The 22,538-nt window shown below is 47.0% G+C and overlaps 1 protein-coding gene across 1 annotated transcript in view; it reads left to right on the top strand.

Moving 5' to 3' along the window:
- LOC144153280 (uncharacterized) overlaps positions 1 to 22,538 on the top strand; it is a 34,470-nt gene extending 11,932 nt beyond the window's left edge. The window contains exons 3-8 of the mRNA XM_077684932.1: positions 3,891 to 3,979; positions 12,801 to 13,008; positions 19,239 to 19,370; positions 20,104 to 20,195; positions 21,294 to 21,501; positions 22,410 to 22,538. Coding sequence (XP_077541058.1) covers positions 3,891 to 3,979; positions 12,801 to 13,008; positions 19,239 to 19,370; positions 20,104 to 20,195; positions 21,294 to 21,501; positions 22,410 to 22,538 — 858 coding nt within the window. The remainder of the gene's footprint in view (positions 1 to 3,890; positions 3,980 to 12,800; positions 13,009 to 19,238; positions 19,371 to 20,103; positions 20,196 to 21,293; positions 21,502 to 22,409) is intronic.

The raw sequence follows: 22,538 nt of genomic DNA, 5'->3' as shown, positions 1-22,538 counted from the left end.
ATACTGCGGCTCGTTGGGATCCGTTGGCTGTCGCGGCAAGCCTGAGTCACCAACACTGAAACGCCTACTCGAAAGGCGCACGTAGTGGAAGCTTCACTCCATAGCAGAAAAGCGTTGCACGAAGCTTGAAGCACAGCGGCGCGCTGATTCGTAACAATGGTCCTTTAAAGGAGCCATGAAGAGAAAATACAACTTCGTTTAATTTGAAAGAACTAGAATTCAATATCTCACTCAGCTCCATTACAGCCACAAAAGATGTTTTTAAGGGAAAAAAAAGCAAGAAGTATTTAAAAACTTTTAAATTTTGCGCCACAGTGACGTGTTATGAGCAAGAATGACGTCATACGGGCCAACAATAAAACATAATTTTCAGTGCGTTAAAGGGACACTGAAGTGAATTTGTCAAGCTCCCGTTTTTGCTTGCACTGCGTAGACTGGCTCAAATTAGCACACTTTTCATCGTTTATCCGGTTGACAAATCGGTAATTATTTTACAAAGCGCGAAAGAAGAAAAACTACCATGCGCGGTTTGCGGCGGCCGCACCAACTAAGGCTGTGACGTTGGGAGGAGGGGCGCCGTGATTGGACGATGCCCAAGGTTAGCAATCAAACAAGTTTCGGTTTCGGTTTCGGTTCTGTAAAACATAACCAATTGCGTTGTTGGATGGGCACTCTCAATACCTCAGTAATCATCGTACCGCGCTTCTGCCGTGTTGTCGGCTGTAAAATGCACAAGATAAGCCTCCCAGGACGGCTTGTAGTCGTAGCATTCACTAGCCGAGACCTACGCAGTGCATGAACGCCCTCCGCGTACCCGCAGACGCCCAAATGTCATGCGCTTTTCCCCCATATTTGGAGCTTGCCTCCCTCATGCCTGTATCGTAGAAAGCGTGTTCGCAGCAGGCCAAGGGTCTGCTCATTCTGGCCTGTGCCCACTGCCTGCAAGCAGTCGGTGCTTATGGCAACAGCACGCCAACGAGAACTCGCTAGCGCACCAGTGCCAGCCTGCGCGCGCTTTGTGAACTACTTCGTGTAGCCATGAATGTTGCGGCCCAGAAAAAGGTGAACTCAATATAGAAAACATCGGCGGAAAACAAAAAAGTTAAGTTACAAAAAAAAAGGCACGTAACCACGGGGATTCGAACTCGTGACTTGCAAAACAGCTGCGGCGACATACCCAGCACCCCAAACCACTGAGCCACGAAGCGGGTTGCGAAGGCCTTTCTAATATAGGGTATATATTGTACAACCAGTTTACACTTTTATTTAGTTTTGGCATTTCAAGCAGCTTAGGTGACTATTTGTTGTACTGCGCTCGTGCAGTAAGCGTCGCTCGAGTTTCCACAGTAGCTCACGTCTAGCAATTGCATTTCGTAGACGGAAAACCGTTCGCAGATGCGTAGTCGTGCTCCTGACCGCTGTGCTTGTTCGCCCAGCGCAAAAAAGTGCTTCCCGCGCCCTAGTTTTACGCTGTACGGTAAAAATATCAGTTGATTTTATTTCCTTAGTACCTATATTGACTTCGCTGACTCTTCTCCTGCCTTCAAGAGGCCTTATATTTTCCTACTGGCGTACCAGTCAGCGAAGCGTCGCATGTGCGCTTGTGCAGCACTTGTGTGAAGCGGCCTTGACTTGGAGCTAGATACAGTGTACAAACAAACCAAGTAAAGAAAGGCACATTCTTCCATTCACAAACGTGTCCTGGCTTCGTTTCAACTAAGCGAACGAATTGCGACCAAGCAATTTTTTTTAACCTCCTTGATTGCGACGACCCGCCGGCGGCCGGCGGACGAAACGCTGGGCCGACTGACTCTGTCTGAAGGCCGGGGAGCCGTGCAGTAGCGCGCAGCCAATTGCCAGCTCATCCCCTCCTGACGTCACACGAAAACGCCACAGAAAATGGGCGAGCGTAAAGAGAGGAGGACAGCATTTTCGAATTAGTTTTTCTACTAAATAAAATCGCGTAAACGCGCCTAGAGTGGTCGAAACATGGCCTGGGGACTCCGGACTACAATTTGCGCTAGTAATCCCGCAATGTTTACATATAACTTCAGTGTCCCTTTAACTGCACGTTGGCATTCAAGTGATGCGGTCAAATGGAACTAGAGGCCCCATTACAGACGTCCAGTCAGGTGTCGTCGCGACAGCTCAGTTAGGCGGCCGCCAATCGCACAAACAAGGTTCCGTGACGTCATAGAAAAGTTGCGGGAAATTGGCTAGGGGGTCGCGACTGCGTCACACGTTTTCTTTAATATCTCCGTTATTTGTTCGAAGATTGCGATGATATTGGAATCGTTGTTATCGGGACTAGGCAGTCTTTCTAATACATCCAACTTGTATTTTGTCTTCATGGCTCCTTCAAGTCTAAAGCTGAAATTTTCTCTTGGAGGAAATGGTTGGAACACATATTTCCTCCAGGCGTTAAAAGCACATCAAGCTTTATTCTTTTGCGTGTTATTTTTACGGCTAGTACATAGGTGAGCGTGCCGCACGTGGAAAAGCAAATGTAATACATAACATTTAGGGAGTCATTCACCTAATGCTCCAAATTTTGTTTTTGCTGAGCCAGCTGCCAGCTTAGGAACTTTTATTTGATACTACATCACAGACATGCATCACATACAATGTACGCAGTTTCGGCGAATGACTCCTTGCAGTAGTTGCATTTCCACTTGGCTGCACGCTTCTTGATTATAAAAAAAACGTGCAACTGTCGGGATCGATGCAGGGGGGTCTGTTCACAAGTTTTTTGACAGCGAAGTCTTCCCGACTGTGACTGATTAGTTAGCCGTGGGGGCCGCTAGGAGCACCACTATTGGGAAAAGGCTGTCGAGAGCATAATAATTATTTCGACGCCATTGTTTCTTTTCTGATCAGAGCCTTGAATACACGAACAAACTTTTTGATCCCGTATAAACGACACGCACGGAACGACACGAACGAGAAACGCGGAAGCATTTACTTTGTCAAAAAGCTTCAACAGTACATTGTGGGACTCAGGTATTTGCAAACCTTTATACGCCGGAAATATTTGCCGTATGCTCAATTCTAGATAAATTGCTTCATAGACGTTTTTACAGTACTGCACGACCCTTCCCTTGGACGCATATCTTGGGAAACACTTTCAAAAATAGCAACGCGAACGATACGGTTTGAAACGGCAAGGGCCCAAACGGGAAGGTTCTTTCGGCAACGGGCGCACACGGCGCGGATCAAACGGGAAGGGCGTTTTGGGAATGAATTCAAGCGTTACGGGTTCAAACGGGAATGGGTTGGTTCGGGCTACACGTGTCATGTCTATATACGGGTGCCAAAATTGGTGTGAAATGATGTTTTCATATACAAATGTACCTTCACGTTACAACCGGGGGCGCGTTATAATCGCGCAAATTCGGTATTTCAGAAGGTTACGAGGGGGTAGAAATTTTAACCCACAGAGCGGCCACTCTTGAAGAGAGTGACTAAAACTTTTACTAGCTTATTAAGTTGGAACAAGGTAAATGGGAAGGGGTCGAAACTACAAACCAAGTACTTGGGGCGCGGACATAACTTTTACTGGTAAGAGCGTATCTCACTCACGTATTGTGATCTGCCGATTGACGTGTTCTCAAGCTTTGCGCCAGATTATTTTTTCATATACTGATTGGTGAACAGCTTCTACACCTTATATTTGTCTTTCTTATCAAGTCAAAGTAAGCGCGATAATTGTGTGTAGGATGCTGTGATTAAGGAACTAAAGTCTAAGCACTCAATGAAAACTCAAGGTAGACGATTCTGAAGGCGAGGCACTATAAAAAAAACGGAGTGTACCACCCAGCTAAGTTGCAACAAATTGGTACATATAATTGGATCAGATTTGCGCTAACAATGTAGTCTCTCCTGTTTTGCAGAAAACTCCCGTGGCATTGCATCTCCCAGGAGGCATCCAAAAGTTCAACGATATTTTCATGGAGGCCACCTTCCCCAAGGATATGAAGACGTATACGAACATCCTTTTTCTCTTCAACTCACACGCTGGTTTTCAATGTGCAAAAAACAAGCTGATGTCGCGCGACGTACACGCTTTACAATTTTTAATTTTACTGTCCAGCGTCCTCCAGAATTGAGCAGAACATGACATTTCTGAATACTACGGTTAAACTGCGATGTCAGGGAAGGGAGGGTTAGGTCACCGGTGTATTATGGGAGAGTCGCCAGTCCTAGTGAAATTTAACATGCTGCCAACCAGAAAATCACACACAGCCTTTTCAGAGGAGCACTCGAACCCGTTCTGGGAATATATGGGAAACTTTTAAAAGTGGTGATGAAAGGAAGGGTTTATACTATATCCACCGAACTCTTACTCTCGTGGCCAGCCGCTTATCTTAATTTACGCTATTTTGTTTCTTGTGTATCCCAGCATGCCTGTCTCAGTGGATGACGTAGGCAAAAAGCAGCCGCGCCGATCCCCATCAGTTACGCACTACGAATGAGCCCTTTTCTTGTGAGAACATTAAAGGCGCGTCTAAAAAGTTTAAGCGCCTTTTACTGACGGCTACGTTGTGTTCACCTCTGTCTCTTGTCATGTAACGCGCTGTTTATATGAGATGAATATACTAGTTAGTTAAAGTTGTGATCACACACCATTTCGTGACTGGTGGAGCGCACGCATGGACATTCCCTTAGAAACGGTTCGTTTCCAACCCATACGAGGCTGGAAACACATGCAAAATGCGGCTCAGCGCTCCTTTTTCCCTACTTCGTTGACCAATCTTACCTAGGTCTCCCTGATTCCCTAGGCTTCCATTGGTCTCCGTACTTTCCCTATTTCCCTAGGTTTCCGCAGATCTCCCTACTTCGTGCTCATCAATTTTAGAACCTTGCTCTATCCCTGCTTGAGCGAATTTCCCTTTTCGTGGAATGCGAGCTTTGCAGTAAAAAGAAAACAGTGATGGTCACTCCGGTTTTCCTTAATGTGAGGGTGGAGATTACGTCAGTGGAATTTTAATACAAAAAACGAGCGGATGCCTAGAGGGGTTTCGGGCGCCATTTGCAGCGTTTCGTTCGAGTTCTGGTGGAGCGCGCGAATGGATATGCCCTTGCTGGAGCTGACGTCGGAGCAGTACAAGCCGGGGCAGTTGTGCCATACTCTGGACGACTACGACCTGAGACGTTACGAGATTCCAGAGAAGGGCTACAGCTTCGAACCCGGCGCCCCGCACAAGATCCAGTTCCACCTCGAAATGAAGGAATCGAAAACGTTCCCAGCGGTCAGTATGGGCCCCTCTCCCGCTGTACATCCTAAGGCAATCCATTTTGACAGATCCTCTCTCACAGACCACGTCCGCTGGGGCAATGTGTTTGAAAAAGCACTGTTAATGATGCGTCTGCACTACCTTGAACACCGCGATGCAGTGGAAATGTTTCAGAAGTTATTAGATGCTTATACTTGAGTATTTTCTTTTTTCAGAAGTGATAAATAAAGGGGCGTGCTAAGAAGATACAAACGGAAGGGCAGGCATCGCATTATGAGGTTGTTGCAGCAAGAGTGAAAGAGCGACAATTTTTAATCATTGCCTTTAAAACTGCGTCTATTTAATTGAAAATTCGAACATAAAGTGTGCGCTTTAGTAAACTAAATTTACAGAAGAAAACACGGAAATAAGGGCTGTAAGGCGAGACCAGGAAGGCAACAAAATTATTCAGCACACCTTTACTGACGCAGTGAGAACGCATGACCGTAAAATAATGGCCTATAATCATACAATCGAAGCCTTGTATGGCGGAGGTTACCGGCACAAAGTAGGCAAAGGTGGAAGTAACAAACAGGAAACAAATCACTCCAGAAAGCCAGAAAACCAACCACGCTTACGCACGCACAGATGCGTACACTTCATTCATTCAGTTTTGGTCCGTGAGGCAATGCACTTGGAGTTTCTCGAAGGCACTTTAACAATTGTTTCCTAAATTCACAACGTTCCTGTTTACGCCGTACAATCGCTTCTCCTCTCCAGAAAGTTGAGGCGGCTGATCCAGACGAAAGTGGCACCGACGATCCTGAAGCTTCCGAAGCGGGCTCGAATAAGGTCGTCCTTAAAGCAGAAACGACCCAGGAAACTTTCGACAAGGCCGCGAGCAAACCATTGCCGCTCATTTCGGTCTGTACTGTTTCGCTGTTGCCGTTCCTTCTTTATTTGTGCGGTGCGATATTTTTCAGTCACTAATTTTAGATTCTGTGCGCGCCTAACAAAATGCGCGTGGCTATCGGGTAGCGTCGCGACTGAGAACTGCGTTTAAGTTTTAGTGCGTAAAACGGGAACAGGAGCTCCCCGTTTTTGCAAGCGCGGGGCGGGGGAGCATTGCGAAAGGCATACACAACTTGCGGTCGCCTCTTGTGGTCAGTGCAATCAATTAAAGAAAGTGTAGTACAAGAAAAGTAGCACTACCCTTTTCTGGAGAGGTAGCGATAGGGAGAGGCAGAAACACTTTTGAAGAAATGTAGGAGTGTAGAGATTTATCCATTTTTGGGGGACAGGGAGCAATGTGACAGATGTAGGAGTATTCTTAGGGAGTGGTGGCAATAGGTAGGAGAAATATTTTTGACAAAGCTAGCAATGGGGAGAGGCAGAAATATTCTGGGGGAAGAATATTTGTTCTTGGGACTTCTGGGACTTCGCAGCATTCTGGGGACTTTGAAGCATTGTTTTGGGGGACATGTAGCAATATCATTCAAAAGACGTAGTAACGAGGAGCGGCAGCAATATTTTAGACATGTAGCCATGTGGAGATGTAGTACAAATGGTGGGCACTGGTGAAAATGTGTAGAGGAAGCAATATACTTGATGCGTAGGGATGGGTAGAGGTTCCAATATTGTTTGGGGAGGTGTAGCAATGGGGAGATATGGCGAAACATTTTGCGTAGAGGTAGTAGCAATGGTTAGAGGTAGCAATAATTTTTGGAGGGGTAGAAATGGGGTAACGTAGTGACAATTTATTAGTAGAGGTAGTTATGGTGAGAGGTTGCAATATTTAAGGGGGAGGTACTAGCAGTATTTGGGGGAGACCTAGCAGTGGGGAGACGTCGCTACATTTAGGGGGGGAGACATAACAGTACGAAGGTGTAGCAATATTTTTGGTTGTTCTTGAGTTAAGTCATTTGGGCTACAAGTTGCTTGGAACGGGGCTTCACACTCGTTCCTGCCAGATTAATTCAATGATATCACTTTAAAGAGCTCTTCGAACAAGAAGCCATTAGCTAGCGTTGAGTTAAACGTTCTAAGTTGAGTCAGGCCTTGTCCGCTCGCGTTATAAAAGATGGCGCAGGCAGGAGACAGAGTAGTGCATTCGAAGGCGACGCTACGTTAAAACAAAAAATGATAGTAATGATGGAAGACATGTTCATTTACACAAAGCGCACCTTCGTGTTCTGAAATTAGTTGTCGATTTCTTCACGGGCGCATGAGCTGGACACTGCAAGAATGACTGCAGCGATTTGACCCCACTGTTTTGTAGAGTTTTTAAGCCCTTAATCGAATTAAAAATGCTCTATACTGGTATCCCACTACCGTGAAGGCTGTTTCTTCGATGTATAACATGGCACACGGCAGTACGACGTACAAATGACTGCGCACATACGCTGTTTCAGCTTTTGAACAAAAATGCGTTGAAAAACTAGGAAAGATTAAAAAAATGTTTTATGTGGTTAGGTTGTAGGCGAGGTTCTTTGAAGATTTACTTAGAGAGCGTGCGTTGCTTTTAAAAATGACTGGTCTATGGTTACTATGACTTTGATGAATGGGAGGAATAAATTTTACTCAGGAAACCCTACCACCGCTAACGTCTGGGAAAGCGCCTGCGGATAGGAAGGGGAATGGGTCCTTAAGTCCATGGTACCTTGGTCTGGGTCGGCTAACCAGGATCTCTCTACCAAGCTAAGCTTGGTGAAGAGTTCGGTGCTGGTCAACTGTGTCACCACTGGTCGTGAAACGTAAAAAAAAAATATCTCACAACGCTTTCACTGGGAACTGTCAGATGGTTCCTAGACGTTCTTTTCCAGCCGATTATCTTCGCCCATACTCATTGACGTATCCAATACGTCTGTTTTTTTAAAGCAACGCCTTACTATTTTCGTCCAGCGATTTCGTGGACGATGCGCAAATGACCTTTTGACCCGAGACACACCCCGGCGACACACCCCTCTAAGCGCATCTCGTGATTCGCCGGGCCCGCTGTTGGCTCCTGCAGGCGCCGACAGCGGTCACCACCGCCGCTGCGGCAGTGCCAGGCAACCACCCCCGCAGCCTCCCATGCATGCGGCGCTGAGTTGTTTCGGGCAACGTGTCTCGTCTCGCGCCCGGCGAAGAGGAACGGTGTGTTCGCCATGAATGAACACCGTGTTCCCCGGGCCTCCTCCTATGAGCGTTGCACGGACCCGAACGGCTTTGAGACGTGGTCGGAAATACAGCTAAATCAAAGGTTAACCAACGAAGCCAAGACTGAACCAGAATAAGCCAAGCTTTTGCTTTGCATGTCCAAGGTTAGCGGAGCTAAGCCGCAGCCATTTTTTCTTATTGTTATGGTTGTTTAGGAGGCAGCAAAGAATGCTGCTTGGGGAGATGTCATGCGTCCTCCCGTAAAACTTCACTGCGGCACACTGCGCCAGTCTGGGAAAGCCAACATTACCAAGACAAAGTAACTGAACTTCGGACAATTTAAAGTTGAATTACGCTAAATAACTGCTGGGAAGGCGTTTTTCCATGGGCAGTATAACCAACCTTGTGTCGAAATAATAACGACCTGTGACCTTCTAACAAATGTTCAATAGGAAACATGTACGCCTATGGAGCAACGGAAAGATTTCGGATAGAAGTACGGTGCACAAGAGAACGCACCAAACTGCTATCTAGATCACCCAGAAGTACGTGTAGAGGCCAGAAGCTCAAATGTACTCCAGACGAATCAGCGTTCCTCACGCCTCCTCCTCGACCACGCGGTACCTAATGTCGCCTCACAAAGAATGCTCGGGCTGCACACTTACCTAAACAGTGGTAGCTTTATAACCAGCCCCCAACACCGCTAACACTGACCCAACGCGCTCAACTAGTCCGCCATGTTGCCCGTCGCGGGTTAGGCGTACTGGAAGCCGACACGGTACGCATTTCCAACCATTACTCACCAGACGCCTCGTGTACGGTGCACCGTAGGTGGTAATCAATCTTGAAACAATAATTAGCATACATTGCCGTGAATCAATATTGTTTCCTCAACATGATCGGAATATATTTCACTGTCCCTCGAACCATTGGATGGGCTAGATAGACATGGTTGTGCCTAGTAGGACGAGTACACTCTTAGGCAGTACCGTGGTTCAATTCACTACAATTCATTGGAGTGACCATTCTATGTCACCTACAAAGAAAATCTGGGGAATGGCAGCAACGTTCATTCAATGTGACACAGAAACGTGATCTGCGCTGTGCCACTGTGCCACTGCGCATTACAGAACTCTGTGCATGCTTACAATGCGTAAGGCAACAGCGAAGACGAATCATTTCAATGATGTCGGCGTCGACATTCGCCGTAATTTCATTGTTCACTGCATGGATTGGTCAATTTCGTCTATTGTGGTGAAGCTGAACTGCAGGGTTGCCTAAGCGTGTACCTTAGTGCAAACATTTCAACAAGTAATAACTTCTTATTCTTCAGTCATTCCAGCATACTGGCAGGGACCTTTTTTTTGCCTTTAGGCTGATAAATTATGAGCCAACCGCGTTCTTTTGCGGCTAAGACAGACAAAGGTTAGCCTACACCGGTTTCGGGCAATGCCTGCACACGTAAGGCTTTTAGGTGCGGATTACCTTAGGACCGCACAATGTACGTCGGTGGCCGTGCGCATAGCATTTACAATCGCAAAAAAAATCACACAGGCACCGGAAGAATTGCAGCCTGTGTCTGGTAGACGAGGCAGAGTTAGTGTCAGTCGTCTTACCCATTGGGCTACGACCGTGAGTTAGTACCCGATAGCCAAACGGCTTACTCCCTCACCTGCAACGGTGCGGAGTACCTTAGGACCTCCCAATGTCCGTCCGCGTCCATCCGTGCGCACACCACTATCAAGCGAAAATCAAGCGAAATTAGATTTGATCCGTGAGTTGCAGTTTCATTTAGGGAATAATCAAGGAGCAACGCACGGCTCAAATCGAATGACGGTCAGGGCACAAATCGGATGTCACTCGGGGCGCAACTTGGATGTCATTTCGAGTCCCGGTACCCCGCACCCTCGCCATCATCGACGGATTGGAGATGCTGCCATTTTTGCACAACATTTTGGTAGTGCAAAGAAGCCAACTCAAAAGGTCCACCATGCGGCGGAATTTGGTGTTGCGAATCTAATGTAATGAAAAACACTATTTGCGTAATATTGAGCGTTTCGAACATGCGGACGCTTTCGATACTGCTACCGCAGATGCTACTGCGAAAGGAGAAGAAGCAAAAATATCTTACGAAAAGACTTACAAGCAGTTCGCATATCGGAAGCAAAGAGAGTAATTGAAACGAGAGTTGGTGGGGGCAAAATATTGGAAAAGGAATCTTGCAAAACACATACAGCGAGCTGATCGGAGGATAATAAGAGAACCACCGAGAAAGAAAGACAAGTAAGAGCCAGGAGATAGAAGGTAAACAAGCAGATATAGATTTTTCGCCCGGCAGTTGGTGAGAAAATAAAGGAAGGCCGCCTGCATCACCCGCCCGCCCAGTCAGCTCATCGTCTTTCCGAGCTCTACTACGGACCCCGCGTGGACTTTTACTTTTGTTTGCCTGCTAAACCAATGGTTCTGGCATCGCTCGGTTGTAGCAAGTGGCGCTGGCGGAACGTAGTTTGAAGTTGTAGCCAGACGAATCAAGGCAAACCGCTCTTCGAGGGCGCAGTGACGCGGTTCCATGGTTTATCGGTTCATTGGTTTTTGGGACACGCACCTCGAATATTTAAGGGCTACGCAGGTAATCCGCGCATAGCGTCATCTTGTACATAATTCATGCTTATTAGAACAATCAAGCTTACCGTTCAAAGTAGGGAAATACCTCCTAACGGAGATTGCGCGCAGAGTTGTGGTAAATGCGCCTTGAACCATGCTTTCGTATTTTTCCATCTCACAATGAAAAAAAAGGGTAAGAGATCGGTGAATCTAAGTATAAATCCTTCATAAGTCTATAGGGATGTTTTTAATTTGCCTGGCTGGTACAGGCGATTTGGGCGTCAGCAATCAGTGACATTTTGTTAAGAGGGGTCGGAAACAATGCGTACTCTGCTTGTGAGGGCGGTTTTATTAGTTACGACAATACCTTTGCTAAGACTACTGCGAGATGTTTTGTTCTGGTAACAGATAAAAAAGGCTAATTTTAGCAGAGTGACCATCATGTTCCTACTTGGTCTGCAAGACCAGCCCCACCGACGACATTAGTAAACACGTTACGGTACAGTAGAGACGGTGTCTCTTGCAGGGCCAAGCGTAGAACATTGACGGCACTGAATTCCCCTCGAATTTATACCAGCGGCAATGCTTGAAATGGTTCCCGACTGTTCGTACCTTTTTAGGCGTTAATGCTTCAAACCTCTATGCGGTTTAGCGAATTAAATGAAAATACACTGCCTGGTGTTATTGCATAAAAGATTGACTACAAAGGCTCAGTAGAAACTACAGCTCATACAAAGGTATTGTTGACGACCGGACAGATGCATTTTTGTAGAAACAGCAGCTTTAGAAAATGGAAATATCTTTAAATGCTTGCATACAGCATTTTTTATGCACGAGTGTTTCACTTTGGTAGCTCACATTCCTCATCATTTAAAGTTTTATTTTTTGAATGACACCTGTTTGAAATACCGAGCTAATCAAGCAGCAAACAGGATACAATTTGTGCATGTCATAAATAGTAATGAATACCGGTAATGTCGGCCGGAATCCAAACACCACCGAAAACTGTGCCCTTTACTAATGCAAAACAGAAGGCAACATAATTTACCTGTTCGAAGAACTTTTGCCTTTCAGTCGTTGCTTTAGACAAATCACCAAAGGTATTGTAATGTGCAGCGTGACAAACAAAAAAGAAAACACCTATCAAGCTTGACTATTGCTGATGCGTTATCTAAAACATCAGCCCCTAAGCCCGATACGTTACCCAGTAACTTAGAAAAACGCAACGGCTAGAGGGTTGTTCAGTAGGTATAAATTAGCATTTGGAGAAGGGTTTCAACCACTGTCTGAAAGCATTATAGGAGACAGCTCCGTGCGCTTGTGCAGGCATCTCCCGACTTTTTATTTATCGCATTGTTTCGGGATTGAAACGCCGCCTTTTCGCATCCAGGCTCACCTTACGCATGCACTTTCCCCTCGTCACGGCGTAACTTCAGTGTTCATGCAGATATTTAGTACAGCCAGCTGTTTGGTCAAGAACAGCATACAACGGTCCTAGACCAAAGCTGAATGCCAGGGAATTTTTATTATGGGACGGTGTGTTAGCACATGTAATAATAGGAGCTACAAAGAAGCCGGGTTTTGTATGTAACTCGTCAAAACCTCTAGAATTACTGAAATCTAGAAACATGCTTATACACATCACTCGCGCAGTAAATCAATAAAAGTCCAAACATTCAGACGTCAGGCTCTTATGAAATTGCCCAAAGCAGGTACGCGCTTAGACATTCGCTGGGGCGTTTATGAATTCCTTTAGGGCACACCGGGCTGACCGCAGTACGTAGTGTCTGTGGGCGTAAAGGAACAGGAGAAAGTATGACTACGAAAAAAACAAAAACGTTGCAGTGCCGTATACGACTGGTGGTGGAGCAAGACTATGGACTTCCCGCTGTACGAAGTGACGATTGAGCAGTTTACCGAGGGCAAGCTGCAATACTTGCTCGAGGACTACAACACCAAGACGGAGGCGGCCGGCAACAACGACTTCTACTATAATTTGGGAGAGGAGACTCGTACCAAGTTCCTCTACGACGTCAAGGACCGATACCTCGTGGTGTGTATACAAATCGATGCACGGGTGGTGAACAACCAGAATTTCATCTTGAACGACATCTCAAAGAATGGGAGGCGAATTTCTATACGTGAAACGTATCTTGGTTATCTTCTACATATTTTCGGCGATGCATTTTTGAGGTCACTTTCCTGAAGCGGATCAGCCCAACCCTTCGCCGGACAGCGTCGTTGTGGGCGTTCGGTAGCCCAGGTCGGCATCCGTAGTTTCGTGCTGTTTGGGCTTAAAATTTCCGTACTTTTAACTGTGGAGACTTTCTAGCTCAAGCGTTTTCTTCATCCGTCTGCTGTAGGTCCTGCGTCACGCAAGGGTGGGGGAAGGTTCCCTAACCCACCGATAGAGGGCGCCGTGGTCTCACAGGGGCGGGTTACTCTCCCTCCCGCTAGGAGAGGGAGCCTCCCGTCACTGACCCTTATCTGCCGATTCCCGTGTGCGTAGCGTAGAACTATCGCGGCCACGGCGCCGCCGTTCTCGTGCGAGCGCCTATTGATGTTCGATCCGACACAGAAGTACCACACCTCCACTGTTTCAGCAGATTTCGTAATGGGTGGAGCTGGGTTTAATTTTTATTTTTGAGCCGTATCGTAATAGGAACCAGGTAAAGTGAACGCAACTTCCTTGCTTTATTTCAAAGATAAGCCTCATTTTTCTACAACATCTTGTCATGTTTAGGACTGCGCGGCGCATGCGCAGTTCGAAAATACTGTCGGCGGCGCCAATCAAGTCGGCGCTAGCACAGACTGTTCATAAAATGGCTGCTCCCATTACGAATTGGTTGAAAAAGGTCTTTAGATCACGTAAGTTTTCTTTTACTTGGAAGCGTTGCTACCATTACTGAGGAATTTTAAGTTTCTCGGACAAAGTGACCAATTCTTTCGCGGGCACTAAATTTTCCGAAATGCGGCTCCAAAATAAAAAATTGTTGTTGTTGTTGTTGGTGACGTTGTTACTTAATAGGCAACATAACCTTGCAAGGTGCTCCGGCATTTGCTGCGCCCTAACAGTGCAACTTAGGATGACCGACCCTTCACTTGCTTAGTTCCGAGATCTATGTTGCTAACCCTTTGCGGTGAACCTTTTTAAAAACCAGAGTATGCAGGGTGGGACTGTATAACGTAATTATATGACTGAATGAATACATGAAGTGGTGCAAATCTATAGGCGGTATTCGTTGAAAAGTTAGCGGTAAATTTCTTAGCTTGGCAACACTGGAAACGGCCACAGACATGGCCGATGCGCCACGGACACGGCGCGGCTTGGGCCACTGCGCCCGCACGCCGAAGAAAACACCGGCGTGCGTCATTTGCTCCGTTCCAATCCGATTCTAAACGGTGGCGTCAACACAGATGTTATTAATCGCACTCACATTGAACTCGAGGCAATACTTTGCGTTCGGTGAGGGAGAGTTTGTAACGTGAAACACAGTCATGCTTAGCATGGACAAGTACCGCCATCCCGCGGAGCCCGACGTAACGAGTGACGGCGCACCACGGCCGGACTAGAGCGGCGGCCTTCGCAGCGGCGGCGAGAACCATGCAGACCAGTCTCCAAGTAAAGTTCCGCCACCAACGCGCGCACGCCGCTGCTCTAGCCCGGCCGTGGGTGCACTCACACGGTTGCATGGAGGAGAAGAGGGGTACCTGATCTGCGGGCCGTGCGCACAACGTCGCCTAGCAACAGACGCTTGGCCACAGATATGGCGGCGCGCACTAGGTTGCTTGCATGCATTCCACGCCATTGAATACCGCCTATTCTAGGTAAATACGACCGAAAAATCGTGGCTGCTGAATTCTATGCGCCTGCTGTGAAATGGGAAGGCACAGTAAGTGAGACGAATGTTATGTGGCAGTGACAATCGGATGTTCGTTATCACAAAGGCGGTTTTCTTCGTGTAGTCATTGTTTTATCAAAAGGCGTTGTTTTAAAATATTTCAAACTATGCGTGGCGGTCGCGTTATGAGCTTAAAACTACGTTTTTCGTCTGTTAGAACTTATGAGGTCCCCTCGACAGTTCTTAACTTCGGGACCTCTGTTGTTTCTGCACTCGCTTAGGTTATCCAAAAAAAGTGAAAAAAAAAAAAAAAAAACCTGTACTGAACTGAACTGAGGTAAGCTAGCTAATATTTTCGGTGCGAAGGATTTGACATTTTGCTTCCATTTCTTGCGAGACTTTCGCCAAGAGAAAGTAATTCGCGAAGCAGGCGATAATTCGATCCTCGTGAAAGTATAAGCCTAATTACAGTGAGCGCAGGAAAGGGGTGAAAAGCGTCCCATCGTTATACCTCTATGCTCTTCGTAGCGAAGAAATAATCGGCTCAGACGTCAGCGTGCACGTAATCTCGTGCTTGCGGGAGTTCACTGGTCATGCCAAAAGCGTGTTTCAGGTGCCATTTAACCCATTCCTTAAACTAACCGCTCGAGCGACAAACGCCAATGCGATAACAACTTCGAAGTTGAAGTTGTCAGCGCAATTGCATTTTATATTCCCTTTTCTTTTGATTCATACCCCAAAACTTGCGTTCTGGGGTATGCTAGCAGTTTTCTCACCAGCGTACTCATCCCGGTGACGTGCCGTATATTTTCACTCGCTCATGGCGCATTTTGTTCTGTGGCGTACGCGATGTGTTATTTTAACTGCAGGGCTGTTTATGCTTTTAGTTGCACCGCAAAGCGTTACAAGAAAACTCAACCCATCCGGGCGCACGTGTGCATGTGCCTTGTGAGGAGCACCCGGCGTCAGCCTGCTCCACCTCTGAGAACACTCTTCGCAGCTTTTGTGGCGTGACCTCTCGCGTTCTGTTCTACTCGCCAGTTCCCGCGTGTTCGCACCTTAAGCGGGGGGCACAGATGGCGAGTTCGCGAAGCCGGTTCCCACGTGTTCTAGCGCGTACTAACGCGGTGAACTTTGGGAGAGATGTGAAAGGCTGCGGGCAAAACAATCGGGGCGTGCAGTCATGCAGATTGATTGATTGATTGATTGATTGATTGATTGATTGATTGATTGATTGATTGATTGATTGATTGATTGATTGATTGATTGATTGATTGATTGATTGTAGGGTTCAACGCGCCGACGCAACGCAGGCGATGTGGCGGGCCGTAGTGGAGGTCTCCGGATCGATTTTGACCACCTGGGCATCTTTAACGCACGCCGAAATCTCGTGCACATGGGCGTTTCTGCTTTTCACCTCCATCAGAAAAGCGGCCGCCACGGCCGGAAATCGAACCCGCGACCTCGGGCTCAGCAGCGCAACGCCTTAGCCACTCAGGCACCGCGGCGGGTCATGCAGAACTTTCAGCGGCGAGTTCTGAAATTCATGTGAAGTGTACCAGCCGGGTATACGACTAAGGGAGAGGGGCCGCCAGCGGTGCTCTTTCGCCAGCCTTGCGCCACTAGTACAAGCTGCGCCAAATTTTTTTTTTGTTGCCATACAGCAGCTTAGCGCACGAATTCTGGTCTGTTTTGCTGCGAAGAACGACACCTCTACCATCCAAGGAAATCCTTGTGGCGATGTCGGCAGAATATCATCTTAAGAAGGGAAGTACATAATACATGCACCCAGGGGTACTGGGCTTTCCTGTAAAGATTACGGTTTCGTAAGCTGCTCCGAGTTCAAAAGTGCCCAGCAGCACAGAAATCACGTAGTGATGTCACCACGTTTTCATATATAAACAGGCAGACCGGTATAGCACCTCCTTCTGTTCATTCCAGGAACAGCCAAACGATGAATAACAGCATAAAGTAGTCATGAATGTCGTTGTGCAGCAATAGAAAGTACAGTTAAGTACATTTCACTTGACTGTGGTTTCATTCTTTGTAAAGCCACGCGTGAGAGTACAAGTGACGTTGCATGGGTAATCGTTGTGGCTGCAATTTACTGCTTCGCAGTCCAACACCTTTCACGGCGTGGATTCGAGCAACATTTTTTAGGTTCAGAGTACCTTAGGACCTCACAATGTCCGTCCGCGTCCGTGCGCATAGCATTTACAATCGGAAAAAATGACACAGGCACCGGCAGGATTGGAGCCTGTGTCTGGTAGACCAGACAGAGCTAGTGTCAGTCGTCTTACCCATTGGGCTACAACTGTGAGTTAATACTCGAGGGTCAAAGGGCTTACTCCCTCACCTGTAATGGTGCGGAGTACATTAGGACCTCCAACTGTCCGTCCGCGTCCATCCGTGCGCACACCACCATCAAGCGAAAATCAAGCGAAATTTAGTTTGAGCCGTGAGTTACAGTTTCATTTAGGGAATAATCAAGGTGCAACTCACGGCTCAAATGGAATGACGGTCGGAGCGCAAATTGGATGTCACTCGGGCGCAACTTGGATGTCATTTCGAGTTCCCGTACTCCGCACCCTCGCCATCATCCACGGAGTGGAGATGCTGCCATTTTTCTTTACTCGCTATTGTGCGTGACTGTTCAACTTTCTCTTTTGGTAATAAGAATGGATGCGAGCAAAAAATGAGAGAGACCGAAGTCATTTCGTATTTCTCGCTCCGCCGCAGTGCTTGAAGTTAGGCGGAAATGCATAAATAGGCGTTGTTCTGACATTTGCACCCAGGGCGGTCCCAATAAAAAGAAAAATAGATCTACGAAATCCTTTGTAGCATAATACATCACCAAAATACAGCCTGGACATTTTATTGCAGGGTGAAGAGTGTAGTGGCATGCTGTTTTTCTCCGTTTTTTCAAACGTTGCGAGATATGCTTCGACAATCTAGTCCCAGGCGCCACTTTCTGTTGAACCCGCCGCGGTGGCTCAGTGGCTAAGGCGTTGTGTTGCTGAGCACAAGGTCGCGGGTTCGATTCCCGGCCGCGGCGGCCGCTTTTCTGATGGAGGCGAAAAGCAAAAACGCCCATATGCAAGACATTTCGGCGTACGTTAAAGATCCCCAGGTGGTCAAAATTATTCCGGAGCCCTCCACTACGGCGCGCCTCATCGCCCGCGTTGCGTCGGCGCGTTAAACCTTACAATCAATCAGTCAATCAATCAATCAGTTTCTGTTGAATGGTGTCGGCAATATACTGTTCGTAGGCCATTTTTCTGGACTGTGCGAAGCTACATAGTAGTTGTGTTGGTCACCTATTCTTTTCCCTGTGTGCGGGATGCCTTGGTGTGTCTGTTTTATTTGTAGTGATTCTGATTTACATTTGTCATTGGTGCGTGATTCACCTGTTTCCTCCCTGCGATTTGGGTAGGTGGGGAGAGTTTGGTTTTGTGCTAAGTGTCACTGTTTTTTAAATGCAGAGCATTTCTTTAATTCACGATGTCACCCGTTCTTGGCGTCCGTAGTTGCCCGCATCGCTCGCCTCGACATGCCCTGCTCAGACGTTTCGCTAACGGCGCGATGAACATTCGATAGCGCGCCCAGGCACGTTCCAAGGACACTCTCTCCCCTCTCTCGGACTCAACGTGCGCCGAGGCTGCCAATTTTACTGCTGACGAGCGCTCTCTCGTCAGCAGTTGCCACAAGTGCAACAACATTAACAGTACGCAAACTACTTAACGTCGTGCGCCCCCGGAAATGCTCTGCATTTGATCGTGCCCCTCGCGAGGGGCATGTTTCACTGCGTCGCCATGCGAACAGTTTGCCACGCTTTAGTTTCAGTTCCGTATCTTCCCGCCGCGGCCGTGGAGAGAATGCGGCCGGCCACGACTCTCGCCACCGCGGCGCTGCGGTTGCGAGTTGCGCTAGGAAAGCGAGCGTCGTCTGCTAGCGGGGAGCGGAACGCGTTCCGCTCGGCATCTCTGGTCTTTTTTTTTCTCATCTACAAGCGGGTTTTTATGGAAAAATACCTTTGGACTTTCGCTCCTTTTTATTTATTTTTTATTGGCTGTTAACCTGCCATAGCTTGGCTGAAGCGGGTTTCGTTCCCCTACTTTTTTGTTTTTTTTTATTACGGGGAACGCGGACTCAATAAAGGAATAAAGGTGGATCGAAGCGGCGCAGTCACAACTTATTGCGTAGAATTGCTTATTCTTAACCACTCATCATTCATTATTCGAATAAATAGTGTAAATAGGACAAAACAAAAACTTGCAGTGTCCAGCTCCGACTTGAAGAAACCGTGTGTGCTTGCAGGACTTTGCTGTTTGCATGGCGGAATGCGTATGGTTATGCCACCAGGCGTGCTATATTACTGTTGATTTGCGGCATTCAGTTTGCTTTACGAAGTTTCCTTTAACACCTTCCTCCTGGCCTCCAGGTTCGGATCAACGGTAGGTACGCCCTGTTTGAGCTGCTCGACCGGTTCGCAGACGCAACACCGTACGACCGCTTCTACATCAAGGGTGACATCGACATCAAGGTCATCCGTGTCGTTTACGAAGAACCTCTGGTGAGGACATGCCTACTAGAAGTTCCGAACGCAGCACTTTTCCTGTTTGTTGCTTTTCATGTCCGCAGATGCCTGCACGGAGCAAAGCTAAAGGTGCAGGCTGGGAGAGCCGCGCGTATAGTAACGAAGAAAGTTTTTTTAGTTTCGCTTCAGTGGGATGAGTTGTTGCACGTTGATTTTAAAAGCGCTGCATGTTTTTCAGTAACTACTGCGGAATAATACCTACTGGTCGTCTGTCTGTCTGTCTGTCTGTCTGTCTGTCTGTCTGTCTGTCTGTCTGTCTGTCTGTCTGTCCATGTCTGTCTGACTGTCCGTGTCTGTGTGTCTGTCTGTCTGTCCGTGTCTGTCTGTGTCTGTCTGTCTGTCCATGTCTGTCTGTCTGTCCGTGTCTGTGTGTCTGTCTGTCTGTCCGTCCGTGTCTGTCTGTCTGTCTGTCTGTCCATGTCTGTCTGTCTGTCTGTCTGTCCATGTCTGTCTGTCTGTCTGTCCGTGTCTGTCTGTCTGTCTGTCCGTGTCTGTGTGTCTGTCTGTCTGTCTGTCTGTCTGTCTGTCTGTCTGTCCGTGTCTGTCTGTCTGTCTGTCTGTCTGTCTCTCTGTCTGTCTGTCTGTCTGTCTGTCTGTCTAAACTGCCTGTCTGTCTGTCTGAACTGTCAAAAAACTTTCAAGCAACAAAGTTTAAGTTGCTACATCATTACTCTTGACTAACATCGTCCTCTACATCGTATTTTTTCAGCCCGTGCCCCTGTCTCTACCACTTACGTCGGCAGGCATCCTGAAAGGGGACCGTTACCAAATCAAGGGGAAGAACCCTAGGAACGCCAAAGAGTTGAGTATGAAACGTTAGCAAAGGCCTGGACGGGTAACGCGTTTGGCCAAGAGTGGGAACTTAACGTTATTTTTGAAGGCGGACACGCGCGTTGGGATGCATGTGGCAAAAATTTAGAAAAGAAAACAAGGCCTAAATGATTTAATCCAACCTGTTACCAATGCAGTGTAAAGAACCGACGCAATGACTACTAAAACTTAGTACTTTATTTTTGTTTTGTTTTGATGCTTGGTGACTACGTAAAAGTTGGTGCATTTGTCGCGAAGAAAATGTTAATCCAAAGTGACTTGCCCGTTTACCGTAATTTTCACCTGTATATGCGAAAACACCTACTCAACCACCCTATATAACATTTTCCCCACGCAATATGTGAGTGGCTAATTTAATTTGGTCTTCTGCGCTCTTTAATCGTAAGTTGGTTCCTCTAAAACCCCAAAGTTCACATGGATCAGCTTACAGCTATATCTCATGAGCATTATACGGGAATATTGAATGACTTCCCGTTTTCATTTGATCAATATTTAGCTACAGGCCACTGTTTTTGCGTCTTCCTCTCTTTTACTTGCATCATTTTATAAAACCCAGGGCAAACATATGCTCAGAAAAAATTCGTGGCCACTTTGCGTTTGGCTACGAAGGAAATTAAAATGTGGTAATCTTCCGAAAGAGTGCACATCCTATAGGGCATTTTTTGTTTAATTTTGTCGACGTGACGGCATCAGTATTCTCACTCTCAAACTACCTAGCATTGGCGCGTTTCAGCTCAAAGCAACGTACCTGAGTAGGGTGCATTGTGAGTGTAACTTTTTAAACAAATTCCTCCGGAGGTAGCCATACACGTTGCCTCATCGTCGTGCACTTTGCAGCATTCCGCTTGACACGCAAACGGCGTTGGTCTGAATATTTATTTGTTTATTTCGAGCCGCTAACCACTGTATTGCACATCGACATACCCAGTAAGGGCCACGCCCACCCCACGTGACTTGAAGTGTTGCTTTTCTACCGGATTTGAGCTCCAAAAAGAACGTTATTTCCTAGCGCACTAACCCAAAAATGCAAGCGCGCCGGCGGTGTCGTGGTCTCACGTTACCGCGCAGGTTCCGACTAGTCTTCGGCGATGCGTCTCTGGATGTTCCTCTGAGCGCCGAACAAGATGAGGTCGTCTTGGACGTGACGGGGGTGGAGGACGGCCGCTGCTCAGCTAAGCTGAATGGCGTCGAGCTTCCGGGCACCGTGGTCAAGGGTCCCTTCCTCACTGAGCGAATGGTCTTGGAGGGAGACCTGGACTTCCACTGGGTCACCATTGTGAGCACCCGCTACATGTATCTCCTCCTAGTCGATATTTCTGCTTGAAATACCGGCAAAATAGGTGAATTCACGCGAAGTGCGTTGCTTTCGAGAGCACAGAATCTCGCTAGAAGCGACCTTAGCTACCGGGATGCGTAGCACCGAGTCTCGAAACGTTTTTATTAATGAACTGAGTAAGGTGTGAGTCATACCAAGTCAACAGAGGGGTCGTAAATTTTTTTGAGGTGTCGTAAACGTGTTGCTATTTCCCCCTTGTAAAAACGCTAAGTACTTCCTTCCCACTGTGCCGCTTAACTCAATGAAGCTCTTAGTGGCTTAAGGGTGCACTAAATAAATAAATAAATAAATAAATAAATAAATAAATAAATAAATAAATAAATAAATAAATAAATAAATAAATAAATAAATAAATAAATAAATAAATAAATAAATAAATAAATAAATAAATAAATAAATAAATAAATAAGAACTGTGATTGACTCCGCTGTCATAGGAGTCGGTAAAACACGAAAGGGAACTGTGCAGCGAAATCTGTGGCTGAGTATGATTTGCGAGTCGGCGGCTGTCTTGTGGGTGTGCTCGGTTAGCGACGCACCGCTGGCGGGTCGGTTCGGCAAAGGTGTACTGGCGTCATTTCCGTGACGGATACGACGTCAGTGAAATTTTCGTGTATCCGTGCATTAAACACTTTCGTGTTAAAATATAAAACCCGAAAATAACCTTAAGTATAACGTACTCTAAAGGTTGCTTTTCCGCAAGGAGACCCTGTGTGCATGGGTGCACCCTTTACAGGCCGCTTGCTTCGTTGAACTGGCGTCATTTTCGTGACGGGTATGACATCATTGAAACCTTTGTTCATCCGGGAATAAGACACTTTCGTGTTAATAAATACTTACCTCCAACAGGTCAAGGCTGGAAGTGCTGCGGGCCTCCAGGCCCTCGAGCAGGGCAACAAGAGCGAGGCCAAGGAGCAAGCTACGGCGGCCAAGCCGAAAGAGGACACCTCAAAGAAAGACGGGGCTGACAAAGCCTAG

Source organism: Haemaphysalis longicornis, unplaced genomic scaffold (assembly GCF_048455015.1).
Source record: "Haemaphysalis longicornis isolate Haplotype H1 unplaced genomic scaffold, Haemaphysalis longicornis Haplotype H1 scaffold_9, whole genome shotgun sequence".
NCBI classification, from domain to species: Eukaryota; Metazoa; Arthropoda; class Arachnida; order Ixodida; family Ixodidae; genus Haemaphysalis; species Haemaphysalis longicornis.
This window is presented reverse-complemented; position numbering and strand designations above follow the sequence as displayed.